At 41.6% G+C, this 21,832-nt stretch overlaps 2 protein-coding genes across 2 annotated transcripts in view; both read left to right on the forward strand.

The window, feature by feature from the left end:
* Positions 1 to 18,420, forward strand: part of LOC120047816 (glycine receptor subunit alphaZ1-like) — a gene marked incomplete at its 5' end in the record, with an annotated part of 74,886 nt that extends 56,466 nt beyond the window's left edge. The window contains 3 exons of the mRNA XM_038993355.1: positions 1,488 to 1,702; positions 4,436 to 4,582; positions 18,127 to 18,420. Of these exons, the coding sequence (XP_038849283.1) occupies positions 1,488 to 1,702; positions 4,436 to 4,582; positions 18,127 to 18,420 (656 nt within the window). The remainder of the gene's footprint in view (positions 1 to 1,487; positions 1,703 to 4,435; positions 4,583 to 18,126) is intronic.
* Positions 1 to 21,832, forward strand: part of LOC120048907 (probable E3 ubiquitin-protein ligase MID2) — a 1,198,409-nt gene that overhangs the window by 916,021 nt on the left and 260,556 nt on the right. The window lies entirely within an intron of this gene.

Below are 21,832 nucleotides of genomic sequence, written 5' to 3' on the forward strand. Positions count from 1 at the left end.
TCCGGACAAGCTTTTTTCCAGATGCCCCAAACAATCGGAAAGGGGATTCATCAGAGAAAATGACTTTACCCCAGCAGTCCAATCTCTGTACCTTTTGCAGAATATCAGTCTGTTCCTGATGTTTTTCCTGGAGAGAAGTGGCTTCTTGTAACGGCTTTCTTCGTCCTCCTCTGGCGAGGAGTAAGAAATGTCGGACCAATGCGCAGCGTGGTATGTGTCCATAATATATTTTACTGATACAAACGAACACAGAAACAAAACAATAAACGATACGTGAAATACAAACCGAAACAGTTCCGTGTGGGACAAACACTGACACGGAAAATAACCACCCACGAAACCCAGGTGGAAAAAGGCTACCTAAGTATGATTCTCAATCAGAGACAACTAACGACACCTGCCTCTGATTGAGAATCATACCAGGCCAAACGAAAAAACCAACATAGAAAAACGAACATAGATAACCCACCCAACTCACGCCCTGACCATACTAAAACAAAGAAATAACAAAAAAACTAAGGTCAGAACGTGACACTTCTTTGCTGCCCTTCTTGACACGAGGCCATCCTCCAAAAGTCTTCGCCTCACTGTGCGTGCAGATGCACTCACACCTGCCTGCTGCCATTCCTGAGCAAGCTCTGTACTGGTGGTGCCCCGATCCCGCAGCTGAATCAACTTTAGGAGACGGTCCTGGCTCTTGCTGGACTTTCTTGGGTGCCCTGAAGCCTTCTTCACAACAATTGAACCGCTCTCCTTGAAGTTCTTGATGATCCGATAAATGGTTGATTTAGGTCTTACTGGCAGCAATATCCTTGCCTGTGAAGCCCTTTTTGTGCAAAGCAATGATGACGGCACATGTTTCCTTGCAGGTAACCATGATTGACCGAGGAAGAACAATGATTCCAAGCACCATCCTCCCTTTGAAGCTTCCAGTCTGTTATTCGAACTCAATCAGCATGACAGAGTGATCTCCAGCCTTGTCCTCGTCAACACTCACACCTGTGTTAACGAGAGAATCACTGACATGATGTCAGCTGGTCCTTTTGTGGCAGGGCTGAAATGCAGTGGAAATGTTTTTGGGGGATTCAGTTCATTTGCATGGCAAAGAGGGACTTTGCAATTAATTGCAATTAATCTGATCACTCTTCATAACATTCTGGAGTATATGCAAATTGCCATCATACAAACTGAGGCAGCAATTAATATTTGTGTCATTCTCAAAACTTTTGGCCACGACTTTATATAGACTGTATTGTAGTAATAATATTAGAATATATCATAGTATAGACTGTATTGCCTATTTAACTATCTTTAATCTTGTGTCACACCTTAATACTGCACCCCTGCTTTCTCCTCTGTCTGTGTCCTCTGTATAATACTGCACCCCTGCTTTCTCCTCTGTCTGTGTCCTCTGTATAATACTGAACGCCTGCTTTATCCTCTGTCTGTATAATACTGAACCCCTGCTTTATCCTCTGTCTGTGCAGGAAAGTTCACTTGTATCGAGGCTCGTTTCCATCTGGAGAGGCAGATGGGCTATTACCTGATTCAGATGTACATCCCCAGCCTTTTGATTGTCATTTTGTCCTGGGTGTCCTTCTGGATCAACATGGACGCTGCACCTGCCAGAGTGGGACTGGGCATTACCACCGTGCTCACTATGACCACCCAGTCCTCCGGCTCCCGAGCCTCCCTCCCCAAGGTGAGACAAACTCCCTAACCCAGAGCTCCGGCTCCTGAGCCTCCCTCCCCAAGGTGAGACAAACTCCCTAACCCAGAGCTCCTGCTCCCGAGCCTCCCTCCCCAAGGTGAGACAAACTCCCTAACCCAGAACTCCGGCTCCCGAGCCTCCCTCCCCAAGGTGAGACAAACTCCCTAACCCAGAGCTCCGGCTCCCGAGCCTCCCTCCCCAAGGTGAGGATTGTTCTAGATGAACTACAAACCACACACTGTCTATTGTCCTAGATGGTCAAACTAACTCAACATGAGAAAAAAGGGATTTTCAGATTAAAAAGAAAGAGGGACTTTGCATGAGGGACTATGATTTTATAATTATGTCCTGGAAAAGTATCCTCCCATTTTGTTTGTTGACATTTAGGTGATTCATGTTCTCTGGAAAACTGAACAAGTGAACCGTGATTTGTATGCAGTTCAGCTGTCACAATAATGATCACACAACACGGCTGAGCGTAGGTGCACACAGCACAGACTGCTCTCCCTCTTCCACGCCTCACTGACTTGGTGCATTGGTGACAGGGAGGGAAGGAGAAGATAGAGGGCCATTTTGAATGACAACAACATTCAGTCACCTTTTACTCTGTCTTTACTCAACAAATCTAGCCACCACGGAAAAGTTACTTTTTGCTGTCATTATTTTCTATCCCCCTGTTGTAGTGCTCTACTTTCAATACAAAGAGATGAAGAATGAAGAATTTTAATTGATCAAGTACTGTAAAACTAAAAAACACATCAAAATATCTGATCTAGTGTGGAAAACTAGAAATCCCACAATCCAACGACACCAGGAAACAGTCAAACAGTAGTCTGCCTCTGTCTGTCTCGGGCTGCTGACTTCTCATCATTTGAACAATGTCTTGTGAACCATGCATTCTGTAATGCCACCTAAACTGCATTCCAGGGCCACTTGGTCACTGACTTGTCAAATACAGTGAGCTTCAGCTGAACTGACAAGCCAACCCAGTCTAGCTTTAGCCTCATTTCCAGGTCAAAGATGTGGTTTCCATACATCTCTCTCTCTCACTGCCCAGGCAGAGCAGAGTCCTGCCAATCCAACTGACCGTACAGACTACAGTGTACTGGACAGTTCTTAGAGTTTGAAGTTAAATGTTGTCTTTGTAGCAGACATCAAATTAATGAATCAAGGATCATAGGATGATTAGATACAGATACAGTGTCTTCAGAAAGTATTTAGACCCCTTGACTTTTTCCTTATAGCCTTATTCTAAAATAGTTACTTTTTTTTAAGTCCTCATCAGTCATCACACAATACCCCATAATGACAAAACAAAAACAGGTTTTTAGACATTTTTGCTAATGTATTAAAAATGAAACACAGAAATTCCTCATTTACGTAAGAATTCAGACCCTTTGCTATGAGACTCGAAATTGAGCTTAGGGTGCATCCTGTTTCCATTGATCATCCTTGATATGTTTCTACAACTTGATTGGAGTCCATCTGTGGTAAATTCAATTGATTGGAAAGGCACACACCTGTCTATATAAGGTCTCACAGTTGACAATGCATGTCAGAGCAAAAACCAAGCCATGAGGTCAAAGGAATTGTCCATAGATCTCCGAGACAGGATTGTGTTGAGGCACAGATCTGGGGAAGGGTACCAAAAACTGTCTACAGCATTGAAGGTTCCCGGATAACACAGTGGCCTCCATCATTCTTAAATGGAAGAAGTTTGGAACCACCACTCCACCAATCAGGCCTTTATGGTAGAGTGGCCAGACGGAAGCCACTCCTCAGTAAAAGGCACATGACAGCCCGCTTGGAGTTTGCCAAAAGGCACCCTTAAAGGACTCTCAAACAATGAGAAACAAGATTCTCTGGTCTGATGAAACTAAGATTGAACTGTTTGGCCTGAATGCCAAGTGTCACTTCTGGAGGAAAACTGTCACCATCCCTATGGTGAAGCATGGTGGTGGCAGCATCATGATGTGGGGATGTTTTTCAGCATCAGGGACTGGCAGACTAGTTAGGATTGAGGGAAAGATGAACAGAGAGAAGTACAGAGAGATTCTTGATGAAAACCTGCTCCAGAGCACTCAGGACTTCAGACTGGGGCGAAGGTTCACCTTCCAACAGGACAACGACCCTAAGCACACAACCAAGACAACGCAGGAGTGGCTTCGGGACAAGCCTCTGAATGTCCTTGAGTGGCCCAGCCAGAGCCCAGACTTGAACCCGATTGAACATTTCTTGAGAGACCTGAAAATGGCTGTGCAGCGACACTCCCCATCCAACTTGACAGAGCTTGAGTAGATCTGCAGAGAAGAATGGGAGAAACTCCCCAAATACAGGTGTGACAAGCTTGTAGCGTCATACAGTAGACCAAGAAGACTCAAGGCTGTAATCGCTGCCAATGGTGCTTCAACAAAGTATTAAGTAAAGGGTCTGAATACTTAAGTAAATGTGATATTTCAGTTTTGCAAAAATTTCTACAAACCTGTTTTTGCTTTGTCATTATGGAGTATTGTGTGTAGATTGATGAGGGGGAAAACAATTTAATTCATTTTAGAATAAGGCTGTAATGTAACAAAATGTGGAAAAACGCCTAGGGGTCTGGATACTTTCCCAATGGACATGGTACTGTACATTATCATTATTATTATTCATTATCTTTGACTCCAAGGTCAGTTGTTGTTTTCCTCCTCCTGCTTACCATCGTGTCCTCCTGCCCAATTACAGGTGTCGTATGTGAAAGCCATTGACATCTGGATGGCCGTGTGCCTCCTGTTTGTCTTCTCGGCCCTGCTCGAGTACGCTGCTGTGAACTTCATCGCTCGGCAACACAAGGAACTGCTGCGCTTCAGGAGGAGAAGGAGACACATGAAGGTCAATGAACTGCTTTTTTAAAATTATTGTGATCAAATGTTTATTATCCAATCATAGATTAGACTAACACTTTTCACAGGAACCCTTCCCATCACCTCAACCCCCTCCTCTCAGACCAGCAAGAGAGCCAGCCTCAGTTAAATATGACACTTTTTGTTTTCTTATATTCTCTACAAGTACACAACAGTTCATATTTAATGCTGAGGGAGTATTGAGAATGATTAAAGTCATTAGGGTTTGTCCCAAATGGCACCCTAGTCCCTTTATAGTGCAATAGTAGTAATTTTGACCAGAGCCCATAGAGAATAGGCTCAAATGTATTGCACTATATAGCGTGCCATTTGCGACACATCCATGGACACAGACCAAACAGAAGAATGAGCTGTGTATCAGATTCACAACAATAGATTTATTCCCACATGCCCTACAGTGCCTTGGAAAAGTATTCATCCCCCTTGGCGTTTTTCCTATTTTGTTGCATTACAACCTGTAATTTAAATGGATTTTTATTTGGATTTCATGTAATGGACATACACAAAATAGTCCAAATTGGTGAAGTGAAATCGAAACAAATTACTTGTTTGCTATGAAGTCCCTAAATAAGATCTAGTGCAACCAATTACCTTCAGAAGTCACATAATTAGTTAAATAACGTCCACCTGTTTGCAATCTAAGTGTCACATGATCTGTCACATGATCTCAGTATAAATACACCTGTTCTGAAAGGCCCCAGAGTCTGAAACACCACTAAGCAAAGGGCAACACCAACCAAGCAGCACCATGAAGACCAAGGAGCTCTCCAAACAGGTCAGGGACAAAGTTGTGGAGAAGAACAGATCAGGGTTGGGTTCTAAAAAATATCAGAAACTGTGAACATCCCACAGAGCACCATTAAATCCATTATTAAAACATGGAAAGAATATGGCACCACAACAAACCTGCCAAGAGAGGGCCGCCCACCAAAACTCACAGACCAGGCAAGGAGGGCATTAATCAGAGAGGCAACAAAGAGACCAAAGATAACCCTGAAGGAGCTGCAAAGCTCCACAGCGGAGATTGGAGGAGCTGTCCATAGGACCACTTTACGCCGTACATTCCACAGAGCTGGGCTTTACGGAAGAGTGGCCAGAAAAAGCCATTGCTTAAAGAAAAAAATAAGCAACCACATTTGGTGTTCACCAAAAGGCATGTGGGAGACTCCCCAAACATATGGAAGAGGGTACTCTGGTCAGATGAGACTAAAATTGAGCTTTTTGGCCATTAAGGAAAACGCTATGTCCGGCGCAAACCCAACATCCCTCATTACCCCAAGAATACCATCCCCACAGTGAAGCATGGTGGTGGCAGCATCATGCTGTGGGAAACTGGTCAGAATTTAAGGAATGATGGATGGTGCTAAATACAGGGAAATTCTTGTGGGAAACCTGTTTCAGTCTTCCAGAGATTTGAGACTGGGACGGAGGTTCACCTTCCAGCAGGACAATGACGCTAAGAATAATGCTAAACCAACACTCGAGTGGTTTAAGGGGAAACATTGAAATGTCTTGGAATGGCCTAGTCAAAGCCCAGACCTCAATCCAATTGAGAATCTGTGGTATGACTTAAAGATTACTGTACACCAGCGGAAGCCATCCAACTTGAAGGAGCTGGAGCAGTTTTGTCTTGAAGAATGGGCAAAAATCCCAGTGGCTAGATGTGCCAAGCTTATAGAGACATACCCCAAGAGACTTGCAGCTGTAATTGCTGCAAAGGTTGCTCTACAAAGTATTGACTTTTGGGGGGTGAATATTTGTGCACACTCAAGTTTTCAGTTTTTTTTTTGTCTTATTTCTTGTTTGTTTCACAATAAAAAATATTTCGCATCTTCAAAGTGGTAGGCATGTTGTGTAAATCAAATGATAGAATTCCCCCGAAAATCCATTTTAATTCCAAGTTGTAAAGCAATAAATTAGGAAAAATGCCAAATGTATCAGATTCACAACAATGGAATTATTCCCACATGCCTTAACATAGTCTATCGTCTAACAGGCCCAGGAGGACACCAGGTTGTAACGGTAGGGTTTAAAGGCCACTGCAATACAACATTCCCAATGGGCGGTGCCTGTTAACCTTGTATTAAAGTCAGTTAAACAAGTAGTCAGGAACTTGTTTTTTAGCCTGATCCCAGATCTGTTGTTGTATAGCCAACTCCTGTTGTCATTGGCTTACCTAGTTTTTAGTGCACAATGACCAAAGTAGTTGGCAAGACAGCACAAACAGATCTGGGATCAGGCTATAAAACAAGTAGATTGAAATTGAAAACCCCATCGCTACACTCTGTTTTTTTTTGCTTTTAATAAGATGTCAGATCCAAACAAACTCCGTAGCTGTTGTTTGTCTGATAGTGTTTGTGTTATTGATGTCTTGAAGACTGAATATCAAATAGAGCTATCAAAGTATGACTCATTTAGTAGTATCTTTCTACCACAGAGAGTGTTGTTCCCTCATCCTAAAACTCAGATCCAGCTAGGGGACTCTTTCTCTGCATCACTCATCTCATTTCTCCGAGGGGCAGCTAGACGGAGGAATTCAGATGTTAGATTTTTTTTTTTACTGTTTAATCAATCAATTTTATCTGTCCAGATGAATTTATCAAATCCAAGACCATGTAATTTATTTAGAAGTAAACCTGTCAGCCTTGAAGCTAATAGAATAGGTCTGAGGAGGAGGGAGGAGGAGGGGAGGAGGAGGAGGGGGGAGGAGGAGGAGGGGAGAGGGGAAGAGGAGGAGGAGGGGGGAGGAGGAGGGGAGAGGGGAGGAGGAGGAGGGGAGGAAGAGGAGGAGGGGAGGAGGAGGAGGGGAGGGGGAGAAGAAGGAGGGGAGGAGGAGGAGGGGCGAGGAGGGGAGGAGGAGGAGGGGGAAAGGGGAGGGGAAGAGGAGGAGGGGAGGAGGAGGAGGAGAAAGAGGAGGAGGGGGGTTGAGAAAACACAGAAACCCTTCAAGGAGTTAGACATAAACATTCCATAAACTCCTTGTCATTCCGTGCGCCTTGACCGGGCGGACAGGCAGGCAGGAGTCTACAGCCACTGACTACTTCCAAGGGAATATGGATCCAGTCAATCATTCAAAAGAGAGTAAAAAAACTCTAAATAAATCCTCAATACTATTGCTATAATCCATAATCCCTGAAAGGAGGGTATGTACTAGGTGAGGGTAGATTAGTCTACTGTTCCCTGGAGCACTAGTCTCTCTCAGGTAAATCGAGAAGCTGGCCACATCCCTAATGGCAACCATAGGGCTCTGGTCAAAAGTAGTGCACTATACAGGGAATAGGGTGCCATAGGGCTCTGGTCAATAGTAGTGTGCTATTTATTAGTATTTTTTTATTTCACCTTTATTGAACCAGGTAGGCCAGTTGAGAACAAGTTCTCATTTACAACTGCGACGTGGCCAAGATAAAGCAAAGTAGTGTGGTAAAAACAACTACACAGAGTTACACATGGGATAAATACATGTACAGTCAATAACACAATAGAAAAAATATATATACAGTGTGTGCAAATGTAGTAAGATTAGGGAGGTAAGGCAATAAATAGGCCATAGTGGTGAAATAATTACAATTTAGCAATTAAACACTGGAGTGATAGATGTGCAGATGATGATGTGCAAGTAGAGATACTGCTGAGTACCATACAGTGTTTAGTGCTCCCATCTCTACAAGAGATGATAGCTGGCAGTCCTGGAGTTTGTCATGAATGACTCAGATCTTCATCCAGTCTTTTACATGGTATGAGTTCTGGAGATTCCGGTTTGGTGATGTCATCATGTAGTCTAGTATGTGAAATGCAAGTCAAGCATTATTCTGCTGCGTTTTATAGAAAATGCTGACAAATACTTGTTTGAGTGGTGTTAGGCCTATATAGTATTGCAGTTAACAATAGTATCATAAAATAGGACAAATATAAGCACCCGCCAAATTACTATTTAGTATTATTATATAGTGTACTATTGCAGTTAACTATATTATCATATTATGTTATTATATTAACATTTTTTTATGTAATTATTAACCAAATATCCTGTGAAAATGATTATAAATCCTTGTTTGAGCGGTGTTAGGCCTATAGTATTGAAATGAATAATATTATCAAGTGTTGATGATTATAAGCCCATTATGAAAGGATATATCCTGCATTTACTTAAAACTCTGAATGATATTGAGAGTTTTTGAAGTTTTATCAGATGACAGGCTAGCTGCTATGTAAAATAGCTAGATTGATGTTGTATGACTTTACCATCCTGATCTACAGAAAGACATGTTGTATGACTTTACCATTACCAGTTCAGTGCGTGTGTTCAGCCTTCTAAAGGCTATCATTCAGCCAGGACAGCCTTCTAAAGGCTATCATTCAGCCAGGTCAGCCTTCTAAAGGCTATCATTCAGCCAGGTCAGCCTTCTAAAGGCTATCATTCAGCCAGGTCAGCCTTCTAAAGGCTATCATTCAGCCAGGTCATCCTTCTAAAGGCTATCATTCAGCCAGGTCAGCCTTCTAAAGGCTATCATTCAGCCAGGTCATCCTTCTAAAGGCTATCATTCAGCCAGTTCAGCCTTCTAAAGGCTATAATTCAGCCAGGTCAGCCTTCTAAAGGCTATCATTCAGCCAGGTCAGCCTTCTAAAGGCTATCATTCAGCCAGGTCATCCTTCTAAAGGCTATCATTCAGCCAGGTCAGCCTTCTAAAGGCTATCATTCAGCCAGGTCAGCCTTCTAAAGGCTATCATTCAGCCAGGTCAGCCTTCTAAAGGCTATCATTCAGCCAGGTCAGCCTTCTAAAGGCTATCATTCAGCCAGGTCAGCCTTCTAAAGGCTATCATTCAGCCAGTTCATCCTTCTAAAGGCTATCATTCAGCCAGTTCATCCTTCTAAAGGCTATCATTCAGCTAGGTCAGCCTTCTAAAGGCTATCATTCAGCCAGGTCACCCTTCTAAAGGCTATCATTCAGCCAGGTCAGCCTTCTAAAGGCTATCATTCAGCCAGGTCAGCCTTCTAAAGGCTATCATTCAGCCAGTTCATCCTTCTAAAGGCTATCATTTAGCCAGGTCAGCCTTCTAAAGGCTATCATTCAGCCAGGTCAGCCTTCTAAAGCCTATCATTCAGCCAGGTCATCCTTCTAAAGGCTATCATTCAGCCAGGTCAGCCTTCTAAAGGCTATCATTCAGCCAGGTCAGCCTTCTAAAGGCTATCATTCAGCCAGGTCAACCCAGAGGACTGCTCCTCTGCTCTCTCTGCAGTGAGGAACCTGTCACTTCTACCCTTGACACAATTAAACAACCTCTCTGGTTCTCTCTGGTTCTGGCTGAGCATCGGGATACATAGCACACACACACTCAGCTCCAGGACCAATCTTCAACAGCTGCAGTGGAAATCTTGTTGTTTCTCCGTTGGTGTTTAATTGGTCGATGATTGTCACTGATAACCTAGAGAGTGCCCATCAGCTACTACCTGACCTGGTTGAAAACTGATGGTCGCTGATTAGAAAGACAATGAGGGTGAAATCTACAAACGAACGCTGCAGCCTTTCCTCTGTGTGTGTGTGTGTGTGTGTGTGTGTGTGTGTGTGTGTGTGTGTGTGTGTGTGTGTGTGTGTGTGTGTGTGTGGTGCGTGCGTGCGTGCGTGTACGTGTACGTGTACGGATGTTTATGTATGTGTGCGTACCTCTATGTGAAGGTGACAGATTGAGGTCTCCCCCTCCTGGCCAGATGGTGTAACTGTAGACGGCAGATCAATAGCAACAGGCAGACTATTCATCTGTTGCCTTGAAGTATAGACTGACTGTCCAGCAGCAACCCACTCCCTCGACACACACACACACGCACACGCACACACACACACACACACACACACACACACACACACACATGTACCCGACAAGATCCTCTCGAGACTGAAAGAAAGAGAGAAAGGTCTTAGGAGTAAACTAAATAATGAAATCACTTGCCCAACTGCAGCCAACCAATATTATCCACCAGCATTGAATAAAATAATAGCAAACTGCATGTAATTTGACAAGCTCCTCTCGAGACTGTAAGAAAGGCCTTACCGAATAAACATGAATAAATATGGACTTGATTAAAACTTGACCCAACTGCAGAATACAGGATATCAATGGTGTCTCCTTTAAGGATTGTATAAAGAATATCAATGGAATTATAGCAATTACAGAATTCATAATAATACATGATTTAATTAGCCATAGAGACATGTCTGTAGCCTATACCCAACCACAATAACAACAGCCATATAGCCCATGCATTAAAGATGCACTCCAGGATCTTAAGCGTAATAGATTCGTAACATTTATACACTGAACAAAAAATATCAACGCAACAATTTCAAAGATTTTACTGAGTTACAGTTCATATATAAGGAAATCAGTCTATTGAAATAAATTCATTAGGCCCTAATCTATGGATTTCACATGACTGGGCAGGGGGCGCAGCCCTGGGGGGGCTTGGGAGGACATAGGCCAACCCACTTGGGAGCCAGGCCCACCCACTTGGGAGCCAGGCCCACCCACTTGGGAGCCAGGCCCACCCACTTGGGAGCCAGTCCTACCCACTTGGGAGCCAGGCCCACCCACTTGGGAGCCAGTCCTACCCACTTGGGAGCCAGGCCCACCCACTTGGGAGGACATAGGCCCACCCACTTGGGAGCCAGGCCCAGCCAATCAGAATTCGTTTTTCCCCACAAAATGGCTTTATTACAGACAGAAATACTCCTCCGTTTTATCAGCTGTCCGAAGAAGCCGGGTGTGGTGGTCCTGGGCTGGCGTGGTTACACGTGGTCTGTGGGTTTTAGTCCAGTTGGACATAATGCCAAATTCTCGAAAACAATGTTGGAGGCGGCTTATGGTAGAGAATTGAACACTCTGGTGGACATTCTTGCAGTCACCATGTTAATTGCACGCTCCCTCAAAACTTGAGACATCTGTGACATTGTGTTGTGTGACAAAACTGCTCATTTTAGAGTGGCCTTTTATTGTCCCCTGCAGAAGGTGCACCTGTGTAATGATCATGCTGTTTAATCAGCTTCTTGATATGCCACACCTGTCAGTTGGATGGATTATCTTGGCAAAGGAGAAATGCTCACTAACAGGAAAGTAAACAAATTTGTGCACAACATTTGAGAGAAATAAGCTTTTTGTGTGTATGGAACATTTCTGGGATCTTTTATTTTCCGCTCATGACATGGGACCAACACTTTACATGTTGCGTTTATATTTTTGTTCAGTGGTACAAATTGTATTTGTAAGATATCTAACTGTTAGTGCACAAAATGTCTTCCATTCTGTTACATACTGTAATTAAAAATTTTTCCATGGTTTATTAATAAGGAAGACATTTGTCTGTGGCTCATTTGTGATGCTAGTCAGCCAATGCCTCCACGCCAGGCAGTCACTAAAAGCAACCCAAAAAACTAAACTCTAGTCTAAAATATTAGCGTCCAGAAACGTCTCAGCTAAGTGGATAGCTCCTTTCTTTCAGCTATCCTTTTCCCCTTTAGTCCAAACTGAGATATATTAATAACTAGGTGACATGATGTGACCCCTAGACTGCAGATACAGTGTTCCACTGGCTAACGATGACAGGGCCTTATTAGGACCAGACTTCCTGATTGATCCAGGATAATCAGCTCATTAGGCCTGATAAGAGACTGGATTAGCTAGGTAAATAAGTGGCAAGCGACAGGAAGCTACTCTCTGCCAGTGTCTGCAGGACATGAAGGAGCTAAATTATGTGAACTCATTGTTTCTTTGCGAAGTAAAAGATAATACATACAAAAAATAATACATAGAACAAAGACAAGTTATTGAACTTCTGTACAATATTTTCACAGTACAAAATATATTATGTAGTATAAAGGTGTTATAATTTAGTTGTGTTTCAACTGTGAAGAATATTTGTAAACAGTTTTACATTAACAACGTCTAAAATCCAGAATTTCTGCCATTCTGAAGCAAAAACCCATAGAGCACTAGTGAGAGAGATGCTAAGGGACTATTTAGTTGTGTTTCAACTGTGACTTATATTTCTAAACAGTTTTACATGAACATGGCCTAAAGTCATGTTTTCAGGCAGTTTCGACAACGCAGAAATGATCGATAATAGGAGACACTGTGGCTTTTTAAACAGTTTTCAATAAACATAGTCTAAAATGATGTTTGATGTCATTTTTAAGTAACAACTAGTGCAGTACTGGTAGTAGAGATGATAGGGACACTATGCGACACTATTTGGTATGTTGCAACTGTGAAATATAGTTTTAAACAGTTTTATATTAACAATGTCTAAAATCCAGAATTTATGCCGTTCTAAAGCGAGAACCGGTGAGAGAGACAATTTAGTTGTGTTTCAACTGTGAAGCAAAATATAATGTTCAAAGAAGTCAGTCCTAGACTAGACGAGCAATGTATTTGTTTTATTTGACTTTGCGTCCGAGAAACCAGCCCTTATCAGTACTACTACTTCAACATTCTCCTCAGATTACCTGATCCTTTAATAATGAATATACCAATCCTCAATATAAAAGCATGATAGCACGATATTAAAAAAGGAATGAGAATCCGATTGGAATGACTGGGAAAGGGTCGTGTATTGGCATTGGGGCTAAATTGCTTTGGGAAATCATAAAATGAACGGCAAGACACCAACTCCTTCGAGGAGAAGTTGATGATAGCTAGTCGTGACACTTCCCAAAACGACTTTGTGCAAATCAGCATTTTCCTTTTTCCAAGGCTGCATGACACCGCGACCCACGCAAAGGCAAATGTTTAGAAAGAACATAAGATGGAGCCTCCAACTAGATGGCTTTACGGTTCTCTTTAATCTCAGCCATTAATCACATCACCACACACTAAGAGATATACAGGCATCTATCATGAGGAAATAATGTGATGGATCGAGGAGTCAAGACGTCCTTCTCTCTGTGTCTCACTAGACACCAAACAACCAACCAACCGGTCACCTCTCTTTCAATTCAATCTCAATTCAAAGGGCTTTATTGGCATGGGAAACATATGTTTACATTGCCATAGCAAGTCAAATAGATAATAAACAAAAGTGGAATAAACAATGAAAATTTGACAGTAAACATTACACTCACAGAAGTTGGAAAAGAAGAGAGACATTTCAAATGTCATATGGTTATGTACAGTGTTATAACGATGTGCAAATAGTACAAAAGGGAAAATAAATAAACATAAATATTGGTTGTATTTACAATGGTGTTTGTTCTTCACTGGTTGCCCTTTTCTTGTGGCAACAGGTCACAAATCTTGCTGCTGTGATGACTCACTGTGGTATTTCACCCAATAGATATGGGAGTTTATCAAAATTGGATTTGTTTGGGGATTCTCTCTCTGACTTGCAAATGCAAAAGGAGGAGAATGAGTGAGGGAGGGAGGGCGGAGGAGGGAGGAGGAGAGAGGAGGAGAGAGCCTGATACTGCTTTTGTTCCAAGCCATACATTGTTTCCCTCACCACCACAAACCCAAAGGGCACCATTCCTCTCTCTCACTATTTATCTCCCCTTCGTACAATAAGAGTCTCTGCCCAGCTTACTGCTTTAATGGTGGAATGTTGAATTAGGGGGCCGGGTAATGAATCAGACAGCCTGGGCTGGGGCGGGCGATGTGAAAATGTATGCGTTTCAAATGGCATCCTATTCCCTACATCGTACACTACTTTTGACCATAGGCCTAAGTCGAAAGTAGTGCACTATGTAGGGAATAGGATGCCATTTTGGGACGCCATCCTCCGCCATCCCTCTTTACTGCTCCACGTCACGTCCCCCAGCCAACACATTAATCATACGGCAGGAGGAGTGAATACTTACAAATGGTGGGCCAGCGCCACTGAAGGACAAGGGAAGGTTGACGCACAACACAGCCAGCATTAGATGTCTCAGTCACTGTTACAGGAAAACAGTGGAGCAACGTAGCCAGCATTATATGTCTCAGTCACTGTTACAGGAAAACAGTGGAGCAACGTAGCCAGCATTAGATGTCTCAGTCACTGTTACAGGAAAACAGTGTAGCAACGTAGCCAGCATTAGATGTCTCAGTCACTGTTACAGGACAACAGTGGAGCAACGTAGCTAGCATTAGATGTCTCAGTCACTGTTACAGGACAACAGTGGAGCAACGTAGCCAGCATTAGATGTCTCAGTAACTGTTACAGGACAACAGTGGAGCAACGTAGCTAGCATTAGATATCTCAGTCACTGTTACAGGAAAACAGTGGAGCAACGTAGCTAGCATTAGATATCTCAGTCACTGTTACAGGAAAACAGTGGAGCAACGTAGCCAGCATTAGATATCTCAGTCACTGTTACAGGAAAACAGTGGAGCAACATAGCTAGCATTAGATATCTCAGTCACTGTTACAGGACAACAGTGGAGCAACGTAGCTAGCATTAGATATCTCAGTCACTGTTACAGGAAAACAGTGGAGCAACGTAGCCAGCATTAGATGTCTCAGTCACTGTTACAGGAAAACAGTGGAGCAACGTAGCCAGCATTAGATATCTCAGTCACTGTTACAGGACAACAGTGGAGCAACGTAGCTAGCATTAGATATCTCAGTCACTGTTACAGGAAAACAGTGGAGCAACATAGCCAGCATTAGATATCTCAGTCACTGTTACAGGAAAACAGTGGAGCAACGTAGCCAGCATTAGATATCTCAGTCACTGTTACAGGAAAACAGTGGAGCAACATAGCTAGCATTAGATATCTCAGTAACTGTTACAGGAAAACAGTGGAGCAACGTAGCCAGCATTAGATATCTCAGTCACTGTTACAGGAAAACAGTGGAGCAACGTAGCCAGCATTAGATGTCTCAGTCACTGTTACAGGAAAACAGTGGAGCAACGTAGCCAGCATTAGATATCTCAGTCACTGTTACAGGACAATAGTGGAGCAACGTAGCTAGCATTAGATGTCTCAGTCACTGTTACAGGAAAACAGTGGAGCAACGTAGCCAGCATTAGATATCTCAGTCACTGTTACAGGAAAACAGTGGAGCAACGTAGCTAGCATTAGATGTCTCAGTCACTGTTACAGGACAATAGTGGAGCAACGTAGCCAGCATTAGATATCTCAGTCACTGTTACAGGACAATAGTGGAGCAACGTAGCTAGCATTAGATGTCTCAGTCACTGTTACAGGACAATAGTGGAGCAACGTAGCTAGCATTAGATGTCTCAGTCACTGTTAGTGGAGTGGAGGAGACGATCCAAAATGGGGGAGAAAGGATAAGACCCGCCTCCCCTTGTGTGTGTGTGTGTGTGTGTGTGTGTGTGTGTGTGTGTGTGTGTGTGTGTGTGTGTGTGTGTGTGTGTGTGTGTGTGTGTGTGTGTGTGTGTGTGTGTGTGTGTGTGTGTGTGTGTGTGTGTGTTCATCCATTCAGCCCAACACACATGAACAGTTATAAATGGGGAGGGATAAAGACAAGGACAGAAGGAGGACATGGAGTCTACAAATGGAACCTAGAAAACTAAGGCTTGTATTTTAGACAAGGACAGAAGGACATTTACATTTTTCACACCGAGCAAAGACAGATAAGGGACCCTGATTGTTTGTGTGTGATGAGGTATTGTGGAGGCAGGGATTGTGTTAGCCAGCTACCTGTAATGAAATTGCAGTCAATAGGAAAATGCAATTTACGTACGTATGATATCGAGATAACGTGTCCTTTATAACATATGCAAACCTTGCCTCATAACCTTGAGTGATGTCATAGCTAAAATGTGAATTGTCGACCCATGCAATCCATATTTATCACAATGCATATCAATGGTTAGTGAGATAGTATCTGGATCATGAGGGACTTTGATATTTAAGGCTCAACCACATGTGCCTCATTATGTTAATTAATATGTCTCTGCAATACTTAAAGGCCCACTGTGATTTTGACAGCCATTATATGTGTTTTCAATTCACGAAATCTGTTAAGAGCCTTTTCCTTAACGGCCCACTATGATTTAAGTCTGTTAAGAGCCTTTTCCTTAACGGCCCACTATGATTTAAGTCTGTTAAGAGCCTTTTCCTTGAAGACCCACTTTGATTTAAGCCAGTTAAGAGCCTTTTCCTTGAAGACCCACTTTGATTTAAGCCAGTTAAGAGCCTTTTCCTTGAAGACCCACTATGATTTAAGTCTGTTAAGAGCCTTTTCCTTTAACGGCCCACTATAATTTAAGTCTGTTAAGAGCCTTTTCCTTGAAGACCCACTTTGATTTAAGCCAGTTAAGAGCCTTTTCCTTGAAGGTCCACTATGATTTAAGCCTGTTAAGAGCCTTTTCCTTGAAGACCCACTATGATTTAAACCAGTTAAGAGCCTTTTCCTTGAAGACCCACTATGATTTAAACCAGTTAAGAGCCTTTTCCTTGAAGACCCACTATGATTTAAGTCTGTTAAGAGCCTTTTCCTTAACGGCCCACTATAATTTAAGCTAGTTAAGAGCCTTTTCCTTGAAGACCCACTATGATTTAAGTCTGTTAAGAGCCTTTTCCTTAACGGCCCACTATAATTTAAGTCTGTTAAGAGCCTTTTCCTTAACGGCCCACTATAATTTAAGCCAGTTAAGAGCCTTTTCCTTGAAGACCCACTATGATTTAAGTCTGTTAAGAGCCTTTTCCTTGAAGGCCCACTATGATTTAAGCCTGTTAAGAGCCTTTTCCTTGAAGACCCACTATGATTTAAGCCAGTTAAGAGCCTTTTCCTTGAAGACCCACTATGATTTAAGCCAGTTAAGAGCCTTTTCCTTGAAGGTCCACTATGATTTAAGCCAGTTAAGAGCCTTTTCCTTGAAGACCCACTATGATTTAAGCCAGTTAAGAGCCTTTTCCTTGAAGACCCACTATGATTTAAGCCAGTTAAGAGCCTTTTCCTTGAAGGTCCACTATGATTTAAGCCAGTTAAGAGCCTTTTCCTTGAAGACCCACTATGATTTAAACCAGTTAAGAGCCTTTTCCTTGAAGACCCACTATAATTTAAGCCAGTTAAGAGCCTTTTCCTTGAAGACCCACTATAATTTAAGCCAGTTAAATTAAGAGCCTTTTCCTTGAAGACCCACTATGATTTAAACCAGTTAAGAGCCTTTTCCTTGAAGACCCACTATAATTTAAGCCAGTTAAGAGCCTTTTCCTTGAAGACCCACTATAATTTAAGCCAGTTAAGAGCCTTTTCCTTGAAGACCCACTATAATTTAAGCCAGTTAAGAGCCTTTTCCTTGAAGACCCACTATAATTTAAGCCAGTTAAGAGCCTTTTCCTTGAAGACCCACTATAATTTAAGCCAGTTAAGAGCCTTTTCCTTGAAGACCCACTATGATTTAAGCCAGTTAAGAGCCTTTTCCTTAACGGCCCACTATGATTTTCAACGTGTGTTTTTATGACTTAAGGTGTGGGCCTTTAAGAGATATACAGAGAGAGAGCAGGCCTGGATATCAAATGTGTAATGGGTTTTTTGATTCCTAACAGAATGAATATTCGGCTGTGTTACAGGAGGATGAGGGCGGTGAGGGGCGGTTCAGCTTCACCGCCTATGGCATGGGCCCTGCCTGCCTGCAGGCCAAAGACGGCATGGCCATCAAAGGGAACAACAGCAACGCCCCGACCGCCACTGCCGGCCCTCAGGAGAAAACGGTGGAAGAGATGCGCAAGCTCTTCATCGGCCGCGCGAAGAGGATCGACACGGTCTCTCGCGTGGCTTTCCCGCTGGTCTTCCTCATTTTTAATATTTTCTACTGGCTCGTATACAAGATCATCCGAAGCACGGATGTACACCAGATGACGTAAGCAAGGGAAGAGAGAGAGTTCAATACCACACCATCCTTCTCCCAAAACCAATACTCCTCGCTCTTCACTTGCTCACTTGCTTTTGGTGGCTATCGCCTTGGCAAAGGTAACTTATCAATATTTGTTATTTTATTTTATTTTCCCCCCTCTTTTCAACCTGAATAATCCGGACCAGTGCAATAGCAATGCAGTAAAATGCATGATATATGAATGTGGCAATATATTTACAAAACGATAAAGAAGTAAATGTTAAGACTTTTACCGATACATCCGAGAACTTGGGAATTTATGATAACTGAGAATTTAAAAAGAAAGTTCTTCTAAGAAGTGTTGGTTTTATTTTCGCAACTCAAAGAAGACAGACACTGCATTATAAAGAAGAAGAAGAAGAAAGTTGGGGAAACATACAGCACTGTAATATACTATATATCTATCATATATTTAAAAACTGTTATTTCTTCGAAAAGGCAGATGTCTGGATGGAACACGAGGGATGGATTTTAAAAGGATACTAAGACGATTTAGTGTTTCCGTTAATAAAGTGATGCAAGGATCGTGTGTCCTATATATCTCAATTAGCTTCAATGTGTTTTGCAAGCACTTATCAACGCTCCCTGAGCCCTCAACAAAAAACTGAGATTTCATGTGGTTGATGCTGCTATCAACTATATGAAGGAAACTTGATGAGTGGGGGAGTGAAAATAGTATTCTATTGTTTCTAACCGCTGTGGTCAACGTGTTCCTCTATCTGTCCTTAACTTTATTTCTCAATTGCATATCGTTTTTAATTTACGTGTCAACTATATATCATGTTGCTGTAATCAGCTCAAGCTCTTCTTGGGAACTCTAAATTCTAAAGGGACATTTGCCATCATTCACATATCCTCATTATTGCATTCATTCATTCATTTATCCATGTGCTTTTTATAAGGATTTGGTTCTTAAATCAAAATATGATTCATTAAAAGTGAATCTACACTGGAAAATCTTCTTTAAAAAAAATATATATATCCAGATTCTTCCTGATCATTTCATTGAAGCTCTACTGTTAACATTTGTTCAGTTCCTTTCATAGCGTATTACCCAGTTACGGTAAGATACCCAGCAGGCGACGGACAAAAATGTAGTGAGTTAAGATTAATACAAGAAAACACCTACTGTACCTTAACAATTATTACCATTAATATATTTACACACATTAATAATGTAGCTAAAAAACATATGCATTATTATCATCCTTTACTAAATATGCCTAAAAGATATTCACTCAAAATCATGGAAAATAGTTTGATACATTAACAACAATGATTAACACAATGTTTTCATTGGTGTATAATGCAGTACATGTTATAGTTCACAATACTACAGTATACTGTGAAATTGATTGATTAATACATTTATTCAACTAGTCAGTGGCTTGATTTAAGATACTGAAATCCATTACTTCTCACCAGGCTTTTCTATGCAATAATTAATATATGCAATTATTTTTTAATTAGCTTTACCATTTACAAAACATTATCATGAATCTGTTTGAACTTGTGTGCCATCAAGTCTTTTAATTTAAGACATCACAGATCACAGTGTTCATATTTCCAATGGTGGACATACATACAAACATACACGGGGCCTTCATATCTACACCCCCAAGCATAATGTAAACTATTCACCCTCCTCCTAGGCCCATCATTCTCCACACATTTACATTCAACTACAAACGGGCCAAGCTACAGTGGCTTTTCATATTGCATATTTAAGACTTTCTGCTCTCTGTAGCCCCACCTCTGGTACATTGTTTACCTAGCCAAAAGTGCTGTCACCAAGCCCCAGAAATAAAGACTACACTACTGCTAGCACAGGAAGTATGGCCTGCGACACATCGTCATGGATGGGAGACTCGGACACAGTTGAAATAAACACTTGTCGAGTGAGTTTTTGCATTTAACTTTAATGCCAAATGTTATTTTCCTCTACTTGGTTTTTATTCCAAACCAAATAAGTATTTTGTTAACCTATGATCATTGCCTTCCTGGTTCGGTTTTGAATATGATGTCATAAGGGGAAAGATGCCAGAACACCTTGGCAACAGATATTATGGACTGGTTCAGGATATTGTTTAGGTTTAGTTGTCGTAACTTAAATTGATTCAGTTCTTTCCATTGACTTCCCCGTGTGTGGATAACGTGCTTCCATTTCTTTTTTGTGGTAATATGATGCTATTCAATTAACAATATTATATATTTTGATATGAAACTTTTTCTGCTTCTTCATCCCTGTTTTTTGTTTTTTTTCTTCTTGAAAAGTGTAATCCATTACTTTAACAGGTCATAGATTTTCAAATGTGTTAATGATAGTTTGAGGTAGTTTGATGTTTGAGGCTTGATGGACTTTGAGATTATAACAATATTTTACATTTCGGTCAACTATTTCTTCAATTCATATTATCTTCCAGTAATTCATATTACCTTCCAGTTGAGGCAGTATTTGTCAAAACATATGTGTGTTTTCTAACAGACACAGTCCATGGGTAAATTGATTTGAAGGTCTATGTTTTTGTAGTAGTGTTGTTTTATCCCAGCAAATTAACTTTTCTACATGGGGCATACTTATGTTAATTTATAATGTTATGCTTTACCCAACACTATGCATTTATAAAAGTTAATTGTTAGAATTGGGTTAAAACATATTGGCCATTTAAAATATCAGCACAGTAATCAATGTTTTGAAAGTGCTGAATGATTTGTTGATAGATACAATATTTATTTGTTGGCTGTAATATTTCAGTACAGAATTTGACCATGAATCTTTCCTCAGTTTTGACTTCCTCAACCAAAAATATCCATTAAATAAACTGCTATCCAGTGTTGAATATGCAACAAACTAGGAACTAGTCATATCATATACCTCCACTCAACCACCATGATATTCACTCATCCATTCAATAGTTATGGATTGAACTCTGTGCCCTGGCCACGTGAAGGATCACTGCACTTGGGAAAATGCTATATGGATTTATTGTAACCAATTGCTTATTAAGGTGCATTATTACTAGCGACCTGTCCAGGGCGTGTACTTGTACATCAAGCTGCCTCATGCTACAGAAACAGGAGATAGGCTCCAGGGTTGGGGTCAATTCCAATTTAAATTGAATTTTAAGTCAATTCAGAATCGACCTGGAATTCGAATTGAATACATGACAAATTAATAGGCAGAAAGAATTGAATTGGAATTGAATTTCTGGAATTGACCCTGACCCTGATAGGCTCCTGCCCTACGGGACAAGGGGCAGGGGCTCGGACAAGGCTTACTTTGTTTATTATGTTATTCAAGATGGAAATGACACTTACTGCTCTGACTAGACAACTTCAACAAGGTCTAACGTATTCTAGAACACTGACACATTCTAGAACAA

The sequence above is a fragment of the Salvelinus namaycush genome, chromosome 5, assembly GCF_016432855.1.
Source record: "Salvelinus namaycush isolate Seneca chromosome 5, SaNama_1.0, whole genome shotgun sequence".
NCBI classification, from domain to species: Eukaryota; Metazoa; Chordata; class Actinopteri; order Salmoniformes; family Salmonidae; genus Salvelinus; species Salvelinus namaycush.